General features: G+C 39.7%; 1 protein-coding gene across 1 annotated transcript in view; it reads right to left on the minus strand.

Annotated features, from left to right (window-relative positions):
* PGM5 (phosphoglucomutase 5) overlaps window positions 1–18,037 on the minus strand; it is a 181,656-nt gene that overhangs the window by 144,607 nt on the left and 19,012 nt on the right. Inside the window, exons 2-6 of the mRNA XM_024734323.1 lie at window positions 15,976–16,138; window positions 8,923–9,069; window positions 5,430–5,555; window positions 1,006–1,196; window positions 250–404 (exon numbers count right to left, since the gene is read on the minus strand). Of these exons, the coding sequence (XP_024590091.1) occupies window positions 250–404; window positions 1,006–1,196; window positions 5,430–5,555; window positions 8,923–9,069; window positions 15,976–16,138 (782 nt within the window). The remainder of the gene's footprint in view (window positions 1–249; window positions 405–1,005; window positions 1,197–5,429; window positions 5,556–8,922; window positions 9,070–15,975; window positions 16,139–18,037) is intronic.

An 18,037-nucleotide genomic window follows, 5' to 3' on the forward strand; every position in this document is an offset into this window, starting at 1 on the left:
AAACAGAGGCACAGAAATCAAATAAGTCCCCCAAGTTCCCAACAGCTAAAAAGTAGCAGAACCAAGAATCAAGTTCAGGCCACCTGATTCTTCACACGCCTACCCAGTATACTACAGCATGTCTCTAAGTTCCCATGCTTTCAACAAGTTCCCAGTGGAGTAGGGGAGTATGAGTGACAGCTACCAGCAAAGGGAACATTGATATCAGAGGCCTGCCATGAAGGCTTTCATGGTGACATCCTTGCTTACCTGTCCAGGGCTGTGCTGGTGGGCATACTCCTCCCAAATCCTCGGACCCCCATCTGACGGAAATACGGAATGCAAGAGAGGTTGGCGGCAATGATGGCCAGGGAGTCGGAAGGGCTCACGAAGAAGCCATTTTGGCCTAGGATCATATAACGGTCCTGTGGGAAAGAATGTGTGAAAATGTTCAGGCAAAGGCATCTGTCGCCAGCAGCCCATTCCCATCATCATTACAAGCCACTTTACTGCCATTCCACATTTAAACAACATAAAACAACTTGAATGAGGCCAAAGAGGGCATGGGAAACCAACATCTCTGAATATTACAGGGCCCACGATCTTGACACGACTGGGAATATATCCCACCTGTCGAAATGTGGATGACTTCCTCAGGCTTCAGTAGCCTCTATATTCTTAATTCACACTTTCCCCCAAACATAATGGAGAACAGAGATTATTGCTAAAATAGCTCGCTTCTTAACAAGGTGATTTCAACAAAATCAGCCATAATAAAGATGTATTGCATGAATTTTTTAAAAAAAGAAATAACCTCTTTATAACATAAGCTTACTTGAAAAAAGAAAAGTAATGGCTATTTAAGCGCAATACTTGGCCATTAGATAGAAGGGCAGATGCAGAGCCAGTTAGGGCTCATATGCCCCATACATGTCAGCCCCAGAGGTATCCAATAGCTCTCTGGTTTCCAGTGCTTGGCTCATTATATAGCAAAAGGACCAGTAGGCAGAAAACTTTCCTACTTACCCCATCAGCATCAAATGCAGCTCCAAATCCATATTCCCCTCCTTTCATAGCTTCCAGAAGGGTCGTTGCATATGTCAGGTTGGGGTCAGGATGCTGCCCTCCAAAATCTTCCAGGGGAACACAGTTGATTGCAGAATTGGCTGGGGCCCCCAGCTCATCACACAGGACTTTTCTCACATAGGGTCCCATAACTGAAAAAAATACACAGCAATATGAGATCTTTGCAGAACCTCTGCCCCCACCCCACCCCCCCACAACCAAGGGTGTTTTGCTCTGCTTAGAACAAGAAGGTTACTTAATAGCTCAAGAAAAAAAAAGATAAATTCTACAAGTTTTCTCAAGACACAACACAGAATAATATTTACTTCAACTACTACTCATTGAGCATCTGCTATGTGCCAGTGACTGTGTCAGGCATATAGAAGTTGTATTCAATAATCCAGTTCCATGAAATTTCTCTCCAAAACTTATCTAAAATATTGCCAGAAATAAATCAACTACCTAACAATGATTTATTGACTGTTACTTTTTATGTACGAAAAGCTTCAGCTGAATATATGCAAAAGCACTAATAGGCCCTAGCAACATTCTTTGTCTCTACAGTCGTTTTAACTCTGCCAAGTGTATAATTAAACACTGTAAAACACGGAAGCACATAAAACTAAGCACATTTTACAAAATAAATGTTAAGGAGCTGTGTTTTCCAGTTCAACACACAGTCGTGGAGTGCCTAACACGGAACTCCTATGTGAAGAATGGAGGGCATCAAGGGACGCAAAGCACCCAATTCCGACATTACTGGGCTCTCAATCTAGCAGTGGGATGAGCCAAATCTACAGGTGAGTGACTGCAATGGTAAGACTAGTTCTATTCAATGTATATTTATGAAATAATACGATCCAATGGCTTGAAAGAAGAAATGACCACAGGCAAGGCTTCAAGAAAAAGGCAGCATTTCTGGGAGGACTTGGAAGAATATAAATTTGACAGGAGTGAGGACGCCATCCAAATGGAAAGAACACTATAAGCAAGGGAACGGAGCCTGGGGTAGAACATACAGCAAGCACACTTGGGGATCAGCACATAATCCTGTTGGCTGAAATATATCAAAGTACTGCTTTCCATTTATTTTCCACTAATATAATTCAAACCTCAAAGAGTGAACATCTTTTGATTTTTCCTGCCAGCACCCTTTTCCCCTTCCTCCGGTAGCAGCATCTGGGGTTTCCTTTGGAGAACCAATCCTTTTCCCGTCTCAGTTCATGTGATCAGGATGTGGCTAAACCCTACTGACCCTAAGGCTGGGGAGGTGACCTAGGTCTGCCACTCAGTATCTTCCATCCCTCAACCAGAGTGACTGATTCAGAGACGAACGCACAGTACAAGCTAGGCAATGAGGCTCAAATCCAAAACATCGCTCAAACTGTTTGGAAAGAGAAGCTGTCTTCCCTCTAGGCCAGATAAAGCTAAGGTAAGAAACTGAAAGAGCCTTTTCTGGGGGAAAAAACCAGCCCAATAGGAAAAAGCAAAACAGCCCAGCCAGAAGACCTCAGAGTGAAGCCCTTGGAAGATAAGTTCCACACATGGGCTCAGAGCTCCCAACAAAATTTTTAGTACCTCCCTCTTAAACATGCCAGGCAGCCAACGACCACCAAACTTTTGAGGAATGCATCTAATATGAGACCAAAACAAAGAGAGTAAAGAGCAACCTGGAGAAAGCAGAAACTACACAGAGAGAAAAAAATATTTTAAAGTATATTTCAGTCATATCCTAATAGAGATCAACAAGATGTGACAGAATGGCTAAAACTGAAGAGACTGACAATACCAAGTGTTGGTGAGGACATGGAGAAACTGAAGCCTTCATACTCTGCTGGTATTGCAAACGGTACACTTTGGAAAACAGTTTGGCAGTTTCTTATTAAGTTAAACATACACATCATATGACCCAGCATTTCCACTCCTAGGTATTTATCCATCCAAGACAAAGGAAATCATATATCCCCATAAAGAACTTGTTCATAAATCTTTATAGCAGCTTTGTTTTGTAGTAGCCAAAACGTAAAAATAACCCTAATTGTATCAACTGGTGAATGGATAAACAATATGTAGTACATCCTTACTATGGAATACTACTCAATAGTAACAAGGAATAACTACTGATATATACAACACCATGAAGGCATCTCTAAAACATTATGGTGAGTGAAAGAAGCCTGAAGAAAAAGGCTACATATTGTATGCTTCCATTTAAATGGCTTTCTGGAAAAGGCAAAACTGGGGCAGTTGGGGGGGGCGTAGTGGACAAAAAGCAGATGATTGATTGCCAAGGACTAGGGGAAGGAGGAGGGTTAAGACTATAAAGAGCCGCAAAAGAACTTGTGGAAGTGAGAGAAATATTCCATATCTTGATTGTCAGAGTGGTTACATGACTATATGTTTGTCAATCCTCATGAAACTGTGTACCAACAAGGTATCAATTTTACTACATATAAATTATATACCTCAGTAAACCTGACTTATTAAAAAAAGATATGGCATTCATGAAAGATGAATAGGAAGCTATTTTTAAAAAGAGATTATTTGGAAAACAAAACAAAAGTTTTGGGAAATTAAAAATATGATAGTGGAATGAAAAACTTAATAGAAAGACTTGGAGATAAAGCTGAGGAAATCTCCCAGAAAGTAGCAAAAAACAAAGAGAAAGAAAATGGGTGGTGGGGGAAAGAATAGGATAATTAAAGGATCAGTCAAGTAGGGCCAATATCTAAACAACAGCCATTCTGGAAAGAAAGGAAAGAGAAAATAATGGAGGAAATCATCCAAGAAGTAATGTAAGAAAATTTCCCAGAATTAAAGGACACAAGTTTCTAGATTAAGAGGATCCTCCAAGTTCTCAGCACAAGAGAGGAAAACAGTCTCACACTAAGACTCATCGTTGTGAAAAGAAGGAACACTGAAGATATGGCAAAGGCCCTAAAAGCCACCAGAAAAGAACAAAGAAAGATTTCATACCATAGATTAAAAATCAGAACAGCATCAGATTTCTCAAGTTCAGTAGTAATAGCTAGAAGACAATGGAGCAATGCCCTCAAACTTCTGAAGAAAAGTAATAGCCAACCTAGATTTCTATATCCAGATAAATAGCAATTCAGAGTGAGCACAGAAAAAAGGCATTTTCAGATATGCAATGACTCAAAACAATTACCTCCCATGAGCTTTCTCTCACAGAGCTCCTGGAGAACTTGTTCCTCCAAAATGTAGGAGTAAATCAAGAAAGTAGAAGACAAAGGATCCAGAAATAGGAGCGTCAGCCTAAGAAAGGGGTAAAGGGAATTACAGGAGGATGCTAAGTGGAGATTCCAGGACAACAGCAGCTCACAGAGCAACCAGTGCAGAGCAGAGGAGATCCCAGGTCTCCAGGAAAATGAAGTGAGAGAAGATTTAGACACTGGGAGAATATGAGGGTTAAGAGTGGTAAATACGCGTCACAAAACCTAAAGAGTGAGAAAACAGGACAATTACTAATTCCACAGAAGAAGTTGTATGTAAGGAAAATATAATTACAGTATTTTTCATGGCTCAGCAGTGTTATAATAATGTAGACAGTAGATACTGATCTTCCCAAAATGATGATATAATTAGTTTAAGGAAGTGTGCTTGGATTTAGTGACTGGAGAAGGTGAAAAAGAGCTGCCACCTCATCTTCCATGGTATGAAATCTGTAATGCCCCAAACTGAAAAATCAACAAGGAGCATTATATTCATAGTATTTAGTAACAGGAAGATCAATACTTTTAAAAAAAAAAAAAAAAAACACTGAAAGAGTTTAAAAAAAAAGGTAGCCTCTGAAAAGTAGGAAATTGGGGGAAGGAGTTGGGAATGGATTTTTTCATAATAAACTTTGAACTATTTGACCTTTTAAACTGTGTACGTATCAAAAACAATTTTAAGGGCTTCCCTGGTCGCACAGTGGTTGGGGGTCTGCCTGCCGAGGCACGGGACACGGGCTCGTGCCCTGGTCCGGGAGGATCCCACATGCCACAAAGCGGTTGGGCCCGTGAGCCATGGCCGCTGAGCCTGCGCGTCCGGAGCCTGTGCTCCGCAACGGGAGAGGCCACAACAGTGAGAGGCCCGCGTACCACACACACAAAAAAAAAACAATTTTAATAACTACAGTTTTGCTATCTCCACTCTAACAGGCATAGCCTCAAAACCTTTTGTTCAAGCTTTGTTTTCATTTGCATCAAAAGAGAGAAATTAAGCCCTCAAGTTTTCCAGAGCATCCCAAATACCTGAACACACGCACACACCGTATGAATATCTATAAATCCAGCCTTCCTCTTAATCCCAGAAACCCAACACACACTGAGGTCTCCTTTACCATTTCTTGCCCACCACTTGGTAGGAGAACACGCATTTACCTCCGTGCATGGCATCAATTCGGATCTTCAGTTGGCTGGGCCCAGTCAGCAAACTCTTGATGGCATTAAAGTCAAAGATGGTCCGAAGGAGGTTGAGATAGATATCCACTGGGTCCACTATCTCCACTAAGGATAGGAAAGCAAAAGGAGACACCAGTGACTACCCATGAAGGATACTTGGAAGCATAAAAATGCATGAAATTAGGATCACAATCACATCATAACCCCAGACATTTACATGGGAAGCAAAGCATCCATTTGCAGACAAAATCACAAATTAAAGCACAATCAAGATGTTGCAAAGTTTGCAGGTGATCAAAAGGTGTAAAAATTCTCAAGTTAGAAATTCTTCTTTGCAAGTGAAAAAATCAACCACAAGAATAAAGTAGTTAAGATAAAACTATGCCTATTGTCGCTACTCCCACCATCTTTCCCTCCCCCAAACTGCAACACCTCAAATGCTAAGAGGCATCTTGGCACAGCCGGTTGCCTCTCCTGTGGGGAATGGCCAAAGAATGACTCAACTGGCCTGAAACAAATCAAGAAGTGACCTCCGCAATGACCCCTACTTTCCAAATGCCATGGTGCCAACCAGATCCAGGTTCTGAATTGGTGGTGAAGGATATTTTTCTGAGTTTGTGTGAAGTCTCCTGCATGTCCAGTCTAGTACCAGTTTCAGGGTGAGCGCCAGCTATTTAGAAATCCTAATTAAACACAAATGTTCTCCAGTGTCCTGCACCACCCAATGACCAGGCATGCAAAACAAGTCTTTTCCACTTATTTCACAGATTCATAAAGCCCAGAATACATCACATTTTTCAACCTTGGCAATCAGTACATAATTAATACTCAGAAAGTACTTTTCCTAGAAGTAATAAATATTTTATTTTAGGCACTAAAATTTGTTCACAAGCCCTGCTTTTTAAATTCGTAGTTAAATTTTGAAACTTATGTATGCTGTTCCTCAAATTTTTCAAAAAACATACTACTTTAGAATCCTGAAACACTTAAACCTGCACTAAAGATATTACCAATCCACCTTTAATAATTTTTAGTAAATCCAGGTGCAATATTTGATGGATGAAATTTTATATGTAATATGAAACTGTCCCTTCGTCTAGTCAAATACATGTCTAAAAATATTTTTTCTTGCACTTAAATCAAGGTAGTATGTGTGTCCATTCAAATATAATGTAATTACCGTTTACAGAACACAGTTTTTAATCATCTTTTGATATTTGGAGGATATTAATCTATAAGATAAATTAAAAGTTAATCTATATGAACTGTACATCTAAAAATGATTAACATGATATACTTTACGTTACATATATTTTACCGTAATAAAAAACTAATCTATAAAATAAAAGGTTATGGCTTGAAGTTTTACTCACTCTACAATTTAGGATATTTTTGGTAATTATTTCATTCTGGTTCTTTTCAGAAATTCCTGAACCATTTGTCTAAATACATTTGGTATTTATAGCAGATAACACATAGTACCAAACAGAAATGTAAAAAACAAGGAAGCAAGTAGAATTCCATGAAAACTGAAAGTTCACATCACATAGTTCATGCTCTTCACCCTTTAAGGTGAAATGTCAAAGACTGATTTGTTTCCAATTAACTCAAGCCTTGCTCAACATTTAAAACAGCAAGAACACAGTACATAAATTATCCCAAATAATTATCTCCAAATTCTTCTTGGGAGCCAGGGAATGTCTCTATCTACCTCGTGGTATCTGTAGCATTATAGAAAACTCATCAAGCTAGCAATGTGGCTGGAGCAGTGGGCCTGAATCTGAGCTCACCAAACATCTGGGTCTCTTGGACAACAAATACAATTGTGAAGACACCATAAATAAATAAATAAAATTTCTTCCTGATGGTAATACCTGCTTTTTCTTAGTCATCTTATTTGCCAGTCCTTCTAAACATATGTAATCAAGTACACTTAAATCATTTGTTTAACATAAAATATCCCTTGCGGACTTCCCTGGTGGTGCAGTGGTTAAGAATCCACCTGCCAATGCAAGGGACACTGTTTCGAGTCCTGGTGCGGGAAGATCCCACATGCTGCGGAGCAACTAAGCCCGTGTGCCACAACTACTGAGCCTGCACTCTAGAACCCGCGAGCCGCAACTAATGAGCCCGTGTGCCACAACTACTGAAGCCCGTGCACCTAGAGCCCGTGCTCCGCAACAAGAGAAGCCACTGCAATGAGAAGCCGGCGCACCGCAAGGAAGGGTAGCCCCCGCTCGCCGCAACTAGAGAAAGCCTGCGTGCAACAATGAAGACTCAACACGGACATATACATACATACATACATACATATATACATAAATAAAATTTGAAAATAAATAAAATATCCCTTGCTTTTAGTTGTCAAGCGATTGTGCAAGCGTGTGTGTGTGTGTGCGCAAACTCTCAACTAGATTAGTAAAATCAGGAACTGTTGCTTCCAATAAATATCACATGGTTTTCAATTAATTTCCACTCACTAGCTAAGCAAGCAATTGACTCAAAATCTTCCAAGACAAATGTGGTAGAGTTGGCCCAACACTGTGACTCCAAACAGTCCATTTCAATCTCTTTTCTGTCCCTAAAATACCATGTGGCCATGAGCCAGGTATTTCACCTTTTTAACTAAATTAAATTACTTGTAAAATAAGGATACCATCTTAACACAAACTGGATTTAAGCTTATAGGGGCATTGAAGGAGTAAAAAATTGTTAGTTTTATTGCTACTTATATGCCTTCTAGGAAAAAAACAATAGGATAATATAAAGGGTGAAAAAATGATATGCATATACATGGCATTAATGTTGTTATATGGTTCAATATTAATCTACAAATTGAAAGGTTATAATGGAGGACTTAGAGGCTTTATTCATTCTACAATACAGGATAATATTTTTTGACAACTTCATCCCAGTTTTTCAATTCTTGAACCATTTTCCTAAATCCATTTGGTACTTTGTAAATTCCTTTGTAAAATCTCCTAACACGGAGTGTAATATAGAGCAGGTGATCATCAATTGTGCATTGAATCAACATGAACTGCGTGGTTCTGGCTTGGAAAAGAAATGCTTACCTTCCATGGGAAATTTTAATAACCCCACTACCTTTTAAGGTCTCTTCTTAATTATCTAAAGTATTTCGGTATGTTCACCTTAATTGCTTAGAAAAGCAAAGACGTTTTGGCTTCACAGCCTATTCCTGGAACACTGTAAAAGAGTCAGCCATGAAATGTTCCCTATGTCAAAAATGATAGAGTTTGGAAAGTCGTTTTTGAAAGTTTGCCAGTTCTAAATATCTTGGCGGCCTTTATTTCTCTCTGCACCACACTCACATTACATCTAATTATCAAGTGCCACTCCTGAGATTGATAATTCCATCACTTTTGTGTGTGCTTTTCCCTGAAGAAAAACCCAGAGTCACCCCCATCCACGGAGTTATTCTGATTTCTTCAAAATACAGTTTCTCTGTTACCTCTAAACGGTTTGAATTTGTTCTCCAGGTCAAACTCTTGTCTTCCTAGTCGAGACAGGTCGATTCGTAAATCAGGGCATATGGCGTATTCCTCGATTGTTTTGCTGATCTGATAGATTTTGTCTGAGACGACATCTGGCGCAGGACCTAAAATTTGAAAATAATGCACCACCGAAAATAAATCTGCTTAAAAATTAAATCAGAGAAATGTTAGTTCTTCCTCCACCAAGCAGGAGAAAGATTCATTTTTGCTCTAGACAACAGTCACCAGTGCACAGTTCGATGTACCTCGATATTTCTTATCCTTCCACTCTGGAGGAAACGTGGCCAGCCTCACCTGTTCCATGTAGGCCAATAACCCACATGTTGGTTTGTTTTAATCCACTTCTAAACAATGATATGTCTTCCCTAAAAATAGTTGCACACCTGCCAGGGAGACCTGGTTATGTCATCAGCTTTATTCAGGATATGAGACACAAACAGGATATGCATTTGACAGAACTGAGGGATTCCAGATTTTAACTGCAGCTTCCCAAGTGCACCTAGAGAAAGAAAATACGATTTGTACTCCCAGATCTGCTGCCTATTTGATGCATAAGCTGACCAGGGTACATGATTTTCCCCAACTCACACTCTCTAGTGACTCCCAAGTTTTTAAAGTGAGGTTTAAAATATCTGATGCACTTCCTCACAAGGTCAAGCTGACAGTTAAGGTGAAGTGGTAGGCTTTAAATGAACTGAACATGAAATCAATGGTTGTCCTCCTTTAATTTTTCTTTTCTTTTTAATTTTTATATCTTCATGCAAGCAACTTTAGGTTTTTTACAACGAGTTTGGGAATCAAATAAATAAGTAGATTGAAAGATCTAAAACATAAATAATTGATAACTTTGTATATTGATCTCACTCACCAGCTATATTATAACTTTCTACCAAACAGAAATTATTTCTTGATTTCTTTTATATCCCAGCGCTTAGAGCTACACTGTCCAATTCAATAGCTGCTAGCCACATGTGGGTCTTGAACATTTGAGATGTGACTAGTCAAATTGACATGTGCTGCAGTTACAAAATACACATCAAATTTTAAGAGTTAATAGAAAAATAGAATACATTACATTAATAATTTTTATAGTAACATGTTGAAGTGATAATATTTTGGATATATTAAGTTAAATAAAATATATTATTCATTTCACCTGCTTCTTTTTACTTTTTTAGGTAGCTACTAGAAAATTTTTAATTACAAATGTGGCTCACAATATATTTCTTTCTTTTTTTTTAACATCTTTATTGGAGTATAATAGCTTTACAATGGTGTGTTAGTTTCTGCTTTATAACAAAGTGAATCAACTATACATATACATATATCCCCATATCCCCTCCCTCTTGTGTCTCCCTCCCCCACTCCCTATCCCACCCCTCTATGTGGTCACAAAGCAGTGAGTTGATCTCCCTGTGCTATGCGGCTGCTTCCCACTAGCTATCTATTTTACATTTGGTACTGTATATATGTCCATACCACTCTCGCACTTCATCCCATCTTACCCTTCCACCTCCCCGTGTCCTCAAGTCCATTCTCTATGTCTGCATATTTATTCCTGCCCTGACCCTAGGTTCTTCAGAACCATTTTTTTTTTATTCCAGATATATATGTTAGCATGCGGTATTTGTTTTTCTCTTTCTGACTTACTTCACTCTGTATGACAGACTCTAGGTCCATCCACCTCACTACAAATAACAATTCCATTTCTTTTTATGGCTGAGTAATATTCCATTGTATATATGTACCACATCTTCTTTATCCATTCATCTGTCGATGGACACTTAGGTTGCTTCCATGTCCTGGCTATTGTAAATAGAGCTGCAGTGAACATTGTGGTACATGACTCTTTTTGAATTATGGTTGTCTCAGCGTATATGCACAGTAGTGGGATTGCTGGGTTGTATGGTAGTTCTATTTTTAGTTTTTTAAGGAACCTCCATACTGTTCTCCACAGTGACTGTACCAATTTACATTTCCACCAGCAGTGCAACAGGGTTCCCTTTTTTCCACACCCTCTGCAGCATTTATTGTTTGTAGATTTTTTGATGATGGCCATTCTGACTGGTGTGAGGTGATACCTCATTGTGGTTTTGATTTGCATTTCTCTAATGATTAGTGATGTTGAGCATTCTTTCATGTGTTTGTTGGCAGTCTGTATATCTTCTTTGGAGAAATGTCTATTTAGGTCTTCTGCCCATTTTTGGATTGGGCTGTTTGTTTTTTTTGATGTTGAGCTGCATGAGCTGCTTCACAATATATTTCTATTGGACAGTGCTGCCTTAGAGCACAGCACTGCTACCGTCTCCCAAAGAAGGTTCACTGAACATATAAAAAGGAATAATGACCAAACTCATCAAGTTGCATACCTTAAATATGTGCCGGTTTTTTATATATCAATTACATCTCAACAAAGCGGGGGGAGAGGGGGGGAAAGGAATAGCAATAGCACCATTTCAGTGGATTGAAAAGAGCCTCGTAGATTTTACCCACGTTTTCTCACATAGGAAAAGTGAAGACCACAAAGAAGTAAACATAGCCCTTCTCAGCTTCACTCCTTACCATTTTGTATTCTTTTGCAAAACTTAAAAAGTAAAGAGTGCTATTTACTTTTTGCATTTGTTTATGCTTGCCAGATGATACACGTCTATCCCTCTGCCTCCCAGGCACCACACTATGTTCTTGGGATGTTTCCATCACATTTTAAAAGTCTCCGTCTGAGTTTGTTTGCCAAAGCACACTGATTTCCAAAAGCAACACTGATAACCTCTGAGTTCATGAGCATCCTCTGCATCCCTTTACATCTTCCCAGTTCTTGGCATCTTCCACTCCAGTGACTTCCCTCTTCATTTTAGTCAATTCCTAGTACAGTCATACCATAAGTATTATTGTCTTTTGATATGCTTCTTGCAAAAATATCAAATTTGAGTATCTTAATCCCACAAATTCCTAATCTTTCATCTACCCTACTTTGTACCCCTGTGAACCTGTTCCTCATTCCTATACTGATGCCCAACATCACTTGATTACTCCCAGGCCATCGGTCCATTTCATTTCACTGGTCTCTTATCCCAGAAGGATCCTATGGTCTAGCAGTTGAGCCTTGCCTTTGTTAGTACAATAAGACAAGTCAACATTTGTTGAAACTTACGCATACCACCTTTCACATCGTACGTGGAATTCAGCATTCACAAAAAGCAGATGAAGTAAGAATTATTAGTATCCTCATTTTCCAAATAAGGAAACTGAAATTGGAAGAAGTGACCTTAACAAAGGTCACATCACTCGTGTGACAGAGGCTGGGTTTGACTCCTAATAGTCTGATGTCAGTTCAGAGACTCTTAACAACTACCAGCCCACCTTATGCTCTGCCATGCCCACACTGCCATTCCCCAGTCCCGGGACATCACCATCATCTGCTCCATTGCTGCTATTCCCACACTCCCCCCACGCATTGCTGAAGGCAGTCATGAAATTACACCAACTGGCTCCCCCGAAGAATGAGACTGCTTAACTTCAACTCGGTCCTCACAACCCCTCAGGAATCCTCAACAAATTTCCCAGAGGACCTTTATGAAAACATCTCCATTTATCCCCTTCTCTATCCTTTCCCCATTATCTTAACAAGTTACATTTCCTCTTCTTCTTTTTCAACAGATATAGGCAACTATTTCCCAAAACTTCCACTCTGTACCCTCAAAGTGCTTCTTTCCCTCATCTCTGCCTCCTTACTCAGAAGTTCTACCTACTTCTTGGAATCTAGGTTCCAAATGAGCTCCACAGCTTATGAGTTCTGTGACACTGGGCAAGGTTTTTAAACCATGAGGATTAAATGAGAACATGTATGTAAAGTTCTGACTATGAAGCTTGGCACACTGTAATTATTCAAAAAAATCAGTATTTTTATTACTGATTCCTTTTGTCCTCTAGCACCTTCTCCCCTATTTAAAAACATGCTCAGAAAGGTCCTGTCCTCTAAATAATTTAAAAGCAACATAGCTTTAGATGTGTCCTATTTCCCTGGATGTGCCTACTAATTCTATAGACACTTAGCTTTTAACTTATGCCATAAGATGTATTTGTATGACACCCCATAGAAGAGATGAATGTCTGCAACTTCAGATGAAGGATAACATGGTAAAAGTCACTCTAAGTGGGAAGAAACCAACTGAATCTCTCCATGCCATCAGGAATGTTAGTCTCATTAATGATGCCAAGACATGTAAACATGAAGAATTAAATGTAAGAGGAAGGACTTTCAACAGAGTTAAAGGCTAAACGATAAGTTCAACCCCCTCCCCCTATTCAGGATATGACTGAACAGGTTCCATAACCTCCTGTAATTCGGTCTACGAAATGGTTATTTAAATAATATCTTCCCCTTTTGTGCCTCACAAGTTATCATAGAGATGACTGAGATTCTCTTGCAAGACACGAAGTCAGGCATTAATTTAAATGCTTAAATACATTATTTAGCTTGGCAACTTATATATTACATTGCTCTACAAATTCCCATTTTCTGAGCTCATGAAATGGCCTGTGTTATCAGTGTGCAGAACACCTACGCATTGCATATTTTTTCCTGAAATATTCAGTAGCTGCTGCAAGACTAGGTGTTGGCCCTAGGTGTGCTTCTTAGTGAAGCAGGGTTTCTTGAATCACACTTTCAAGAATGAGGCTCCTCATAAGGTGTTTTTTTTTAACACGATGTGAGTAATGTTCTTTCTTTGGATAATGTCCAAAATGGCTGCAGGGAGGGGGCAATCATGTACTTCCCCTTCAGGACGTGCTATTGCCTGGGCCAGGAATGCTTCATAATGGCAACAGTTGTTGGTTAAAATTCAGCTCCCACCCACATATACACGAAGACTCAGTATTCTAGATTAAAAGAGATTTAAGAGACTTAAAAAACAAATGCAGGGGGGTGGGATGAATTGGGAGATTGGGATTGACATATTTACACTACTATGTATAAAATAGGTAACTAATGAGAACCTACTACATAGCACAGGTAACTCTACTCAGTGCTCTGTGGTGACCTAAATGGGAAGGAAATCTTAAAAAGAGGGGATATATGTATACGTATAACTAATTCACTTTGCTGTACAGCAAAAAGTAACACAACATTGTAAAGCAACTACACTCCAATAAAAATTAATTTAAAAAATAAATAATTAAAATTTTAAAAAACAAATGAAATGCATGGTTCTGGGATAAAACTTGGTTTGAACAAAACAGATGTAAATAACATCTGGGGGATACTTGGAAAATTCTGAATACAGATTAAGTTTTAGATGATATTAGAGAATTAGTATTATTTTTGTTTGGTGTGATCATGCAGTTATATAGGAATACGTCTTTATTTTAAAGAGATGTCAGAAATATTTGGGTGCAAAATATCTTCATGCTGTAATTTACCTTAAAATTCTTCAGAGGAAAAGAACTAAGCAAAATGGAAAAACAAAGTAATGGATACATGGTATCCATTTATTATCCTTCCTACCTTTACATATGTTCAAAAAAATTTTCAATTCACCCCTATACATGTATCCCACCCCACTAGGACTTCTAAACTATAAATTTCTATAAATATAAGAAAAAGTGAAATAATTCTAGGCATGTCAGTGAGAGAAAGTCAACACTATAGGAAAGAGAGAATGTAGGACTTATGCTAAGGAGCCATCTGTCTGACCATGGGACCTTGAGCAAACAGCCTCTCAGGGCTTTGATTTCTTCACCTATAAAATGACAGGAATGACCTAAATGATTCTGAGGGTCTGTTCCAACTTTAAAATCCAGAGTCCTTCCATGTCAGATAAGCATCAACATTCAACCGTTCACGGTGCTGAGGAGTACAGAGGACCAAAATGGGTTTAGACCCCCTTATGCCATTTCCTCGTCATGTCACCCTGGGCGACGTGATGCTTAATTTTATGTGTCAACTTGCTTTGGCCACAGAGAGCCCAGATGTTCATTTAAACATTGTTCTGGGTATGTCTGTGAGGGTGTTTCTGGATAAGATTAACATTTGAATCAGTAGACTGAGTAAAGCAGATTGCCCTCCCCAGTGTGGCTGGGCTTCATCCAACCCACTGAAGGCCTGGACAGAACAAAAAACTGAGAAAGGGAGAACCCACTCTCCGCCTGACTGTTTCCAGCTGACACACTGGCCCCTCCTGACTCAGACTGGACCTTACACTCTGCTGCTTCTCAGGCCTTCGGACTCAGATCAGAACCCTAACATCCATTGGCTCTCCTGGGCCTCCAGCTTGCTGACCAAAGATCTTGGGACTTCACAGCCTCCATAATCACATGAGCCAATTCCTTATAATAAATCTCTATACAGATCTTCCTCAACTTACAATGGAGTTATAGTCTGATCAACCCATTGTAAATTGAAAACATCATTAAGTCGAAAATGCATTTAATACACCTAACATCATGGCTTAGCCTAGCCTACCTTAAGAGTGCTCAAGACACCGACGTTAGTCAACACTTTTACAAAATCATCTATCACAAAGCCTACTTTATAGTAAAGTGCTGAATATCTCATATAATTTATTGAATACTTACCAAAACTAAAAAACAGAAATGATTGAATGGGTACAGAATGGCTGTAAATGTACTGGCTATTTACCCTTGTGATTGGGTGGGAGCTGCATTTGCTGCCCCTGCCCAGGATCACGAGAGAGAATCATACCACGCACACATTGCTAGCCCAGGAAAAGATCAAAATTCAAATGAAGTAGTTTCTATTGAATGCATATTGCTTTTACACCATTGTAAAGTCAAAAAATCTCTAAATCAAACCATCGTAGGTTGGAGCCCCCCTATGTGTCCTATTGGTTCTGCTTCTCTGGAAAACCCTGACTAATACAGGCACCTCACTAGATTTTTCTAAGCCATTTTCTCTCTTCCTTGCTTGTCCACCATCAGTGGGTCACTGTAAGACTATGACAATATAAAAAGAAAGAAATCATGACAATTAAGGCATATTCTGAACCACATACCTCCATTGGCAACATTAAATTTCACTCCAAACTCTCCCCCTGGTCCTCCAGGGCAGTGGCTGGCTGTCAGGATGATTCCACCAGCTGCCTTGATCTTTCTGATAATGCAGGATACAGCAGGTGTCGACAAGATGCCATTCTGTCCAATAATCAGCCGACCAATCTAGATTAGCCAAGGAAAAAAATCAATCCAGTTACATGAGATTGAAGTGCATTTCAATGAGAAAGTGTCCCAGGCTCTATTACCACACACTAATCACCTGGCAAAAAGAACTGAGTGGGGCTTGCCTGGTGGCACAGTGGTTGAGAGTCCGCCTGCCGATGCAGGGGACATGGGTTTGTGCCCAAGTCTGGGAAGATCCCACATGCCACGGAGCGGCTGGGCCCGTGATCCATGGCCGCTGAGCCTGCACATCCGGAGCCTGTGCTCCGCAACGGGAAAGGCCACAACAGTGAGAGGCCCGCATACCGCAAAAAGGAAAAAAAAAAAAAGAACTGAGGGGGGTTAAGGGGGGGGGCATGGGTAAGGGGGTGGGGGGAAGGGAAGCTCAGGCGTTGTCTTTCCTTCCCCATGTCTTCAAGACCATTTGGGACACCCACATCTCACAGTCAGTTATTAACCTGTAAATGGGATCTGCCTCATTGATTTTCAGTAGTTTAAAACACCTGCTTTTGCTGTACACCTGAAACTAATGACATTGTTAATCACCTATACTCCAATATGAAATAAAATTTTTTTAATATATTAAAAAAAACCACCCACTTCTGATGACCAAAGGGTTAGCTTGAATCACACAAGAAGTTCTTAGTTTGTTACTGGCTTAGAAACCGCACGTGTACATGCTGGAAATTAAAAGAAAAAAAAAAAACAGAGCACTTGTCTGCTTCACCTTCCTTCTCTGCCTCAGCACAAGCTCACACAGTGGGGACCTGATCTGCTACATCCTCATCGTCTGCAAGTGTATTTTAGCTGCACTTGGAAGGCCCAGTCTCCCGAAGGCAGAAGTCCTATTTTGGCAACGTGTGCTAGGGACATTGGAGAAATCCAGCCAAGCTAGGCAGAGATCTGGAGGTCATCCATCAGTGTGGCCAGACTCTCTATAGCTACAAAACTGATTTTTTTTAAAAAGAAAGAAAACAGCAGAGCCCTGCAGAGCATTACTCCATATGCTTTGTTTTAAAATAAGGCCCAACGTCATCCAATCCAGTGGTTCTCAAATGTTGCTACAAATCAGAATCATTAGTGAAGCCTAGAAAATTCTAGGACTAAGTAGTCTAGTAGTCTAGTCCAGTACTAAGACTGTATTCCAGACCAATTATATTGGAATCTCGGGGTGGGATCCTGAGCTCCACAGTTGTTTCCAGTATTCAGCTAAGTTTGGTGATCAAACCCCCTCGCTACTCAAAGGGCCAGAGGCATGGGCATTACCTGCGAGGCTGGGAGAAATGTTAAACCTCAAGCCCTACCCCATACCTACTGAATAAGAATCAGCATTTAGCAAGACCCCACCCCTTCTCCACATAATTCATTTGTCTATTAACGTTTGAGAAGTACCGACATAGCCCAGCAACCAAAACCAGCTCCCGTGTCCAGCTCAACAGCAGTTACCCTGGCACCAACGATAGCATTGCTGGAAGTAGGTCACTGACCAGATATGACAATGAGAAAATATACCAAAAAAAAAACCTTTAAAGGGCAAACAAAAGAGCTCCAAAAACAAAGCACTCTTGCAATAATTTAGTATAGAAAGACCCACATTCTCCACAACCTCCCCAGAGTACATATTTTCAAGTGGATGAGGCAGATTATAAACAAATAAGCCTAATAGTAGTAGTGGTAGTAGTAATTACTAGTTGGGTACATATTGGAAAAAATCAGCAGGTTTTGGTGATAGAGAATAATGGGGTGTCAATTTTAATAGTAACAGTAACAATTATAAGAGCTAAGGGAGCTTGGATTTTATTCTAAGTACAAGGGGAATCCATAGAAGGGTTTTAAGCAGTGGAAGTGACCTGATATCAGTTACATTTTTTAAAGATCATGGGCTGAGCAATCCAAAAG

The sequence above is a fragment of the Neophocaena asiaeorientalis genome, unplaced genomic scaffold (assembly GCF_003031525.2).
Source record: "Neophocaena asiaeorientalis asiaeorientalis breed wild unplaced genomic scaffold, Neophocaena_asiaeorientalis_V1.1 scaffold256, whole genome shotgun sequence".
In the NCBI taxonomy this organism is placed as follows: domain Eukaryota; kingdom Metazoa; phylum Chordata; class Mammalia; order Artiodactyla; family Phocoenidae; genus Neophocaena; species Neophocaena asiaeorientalis.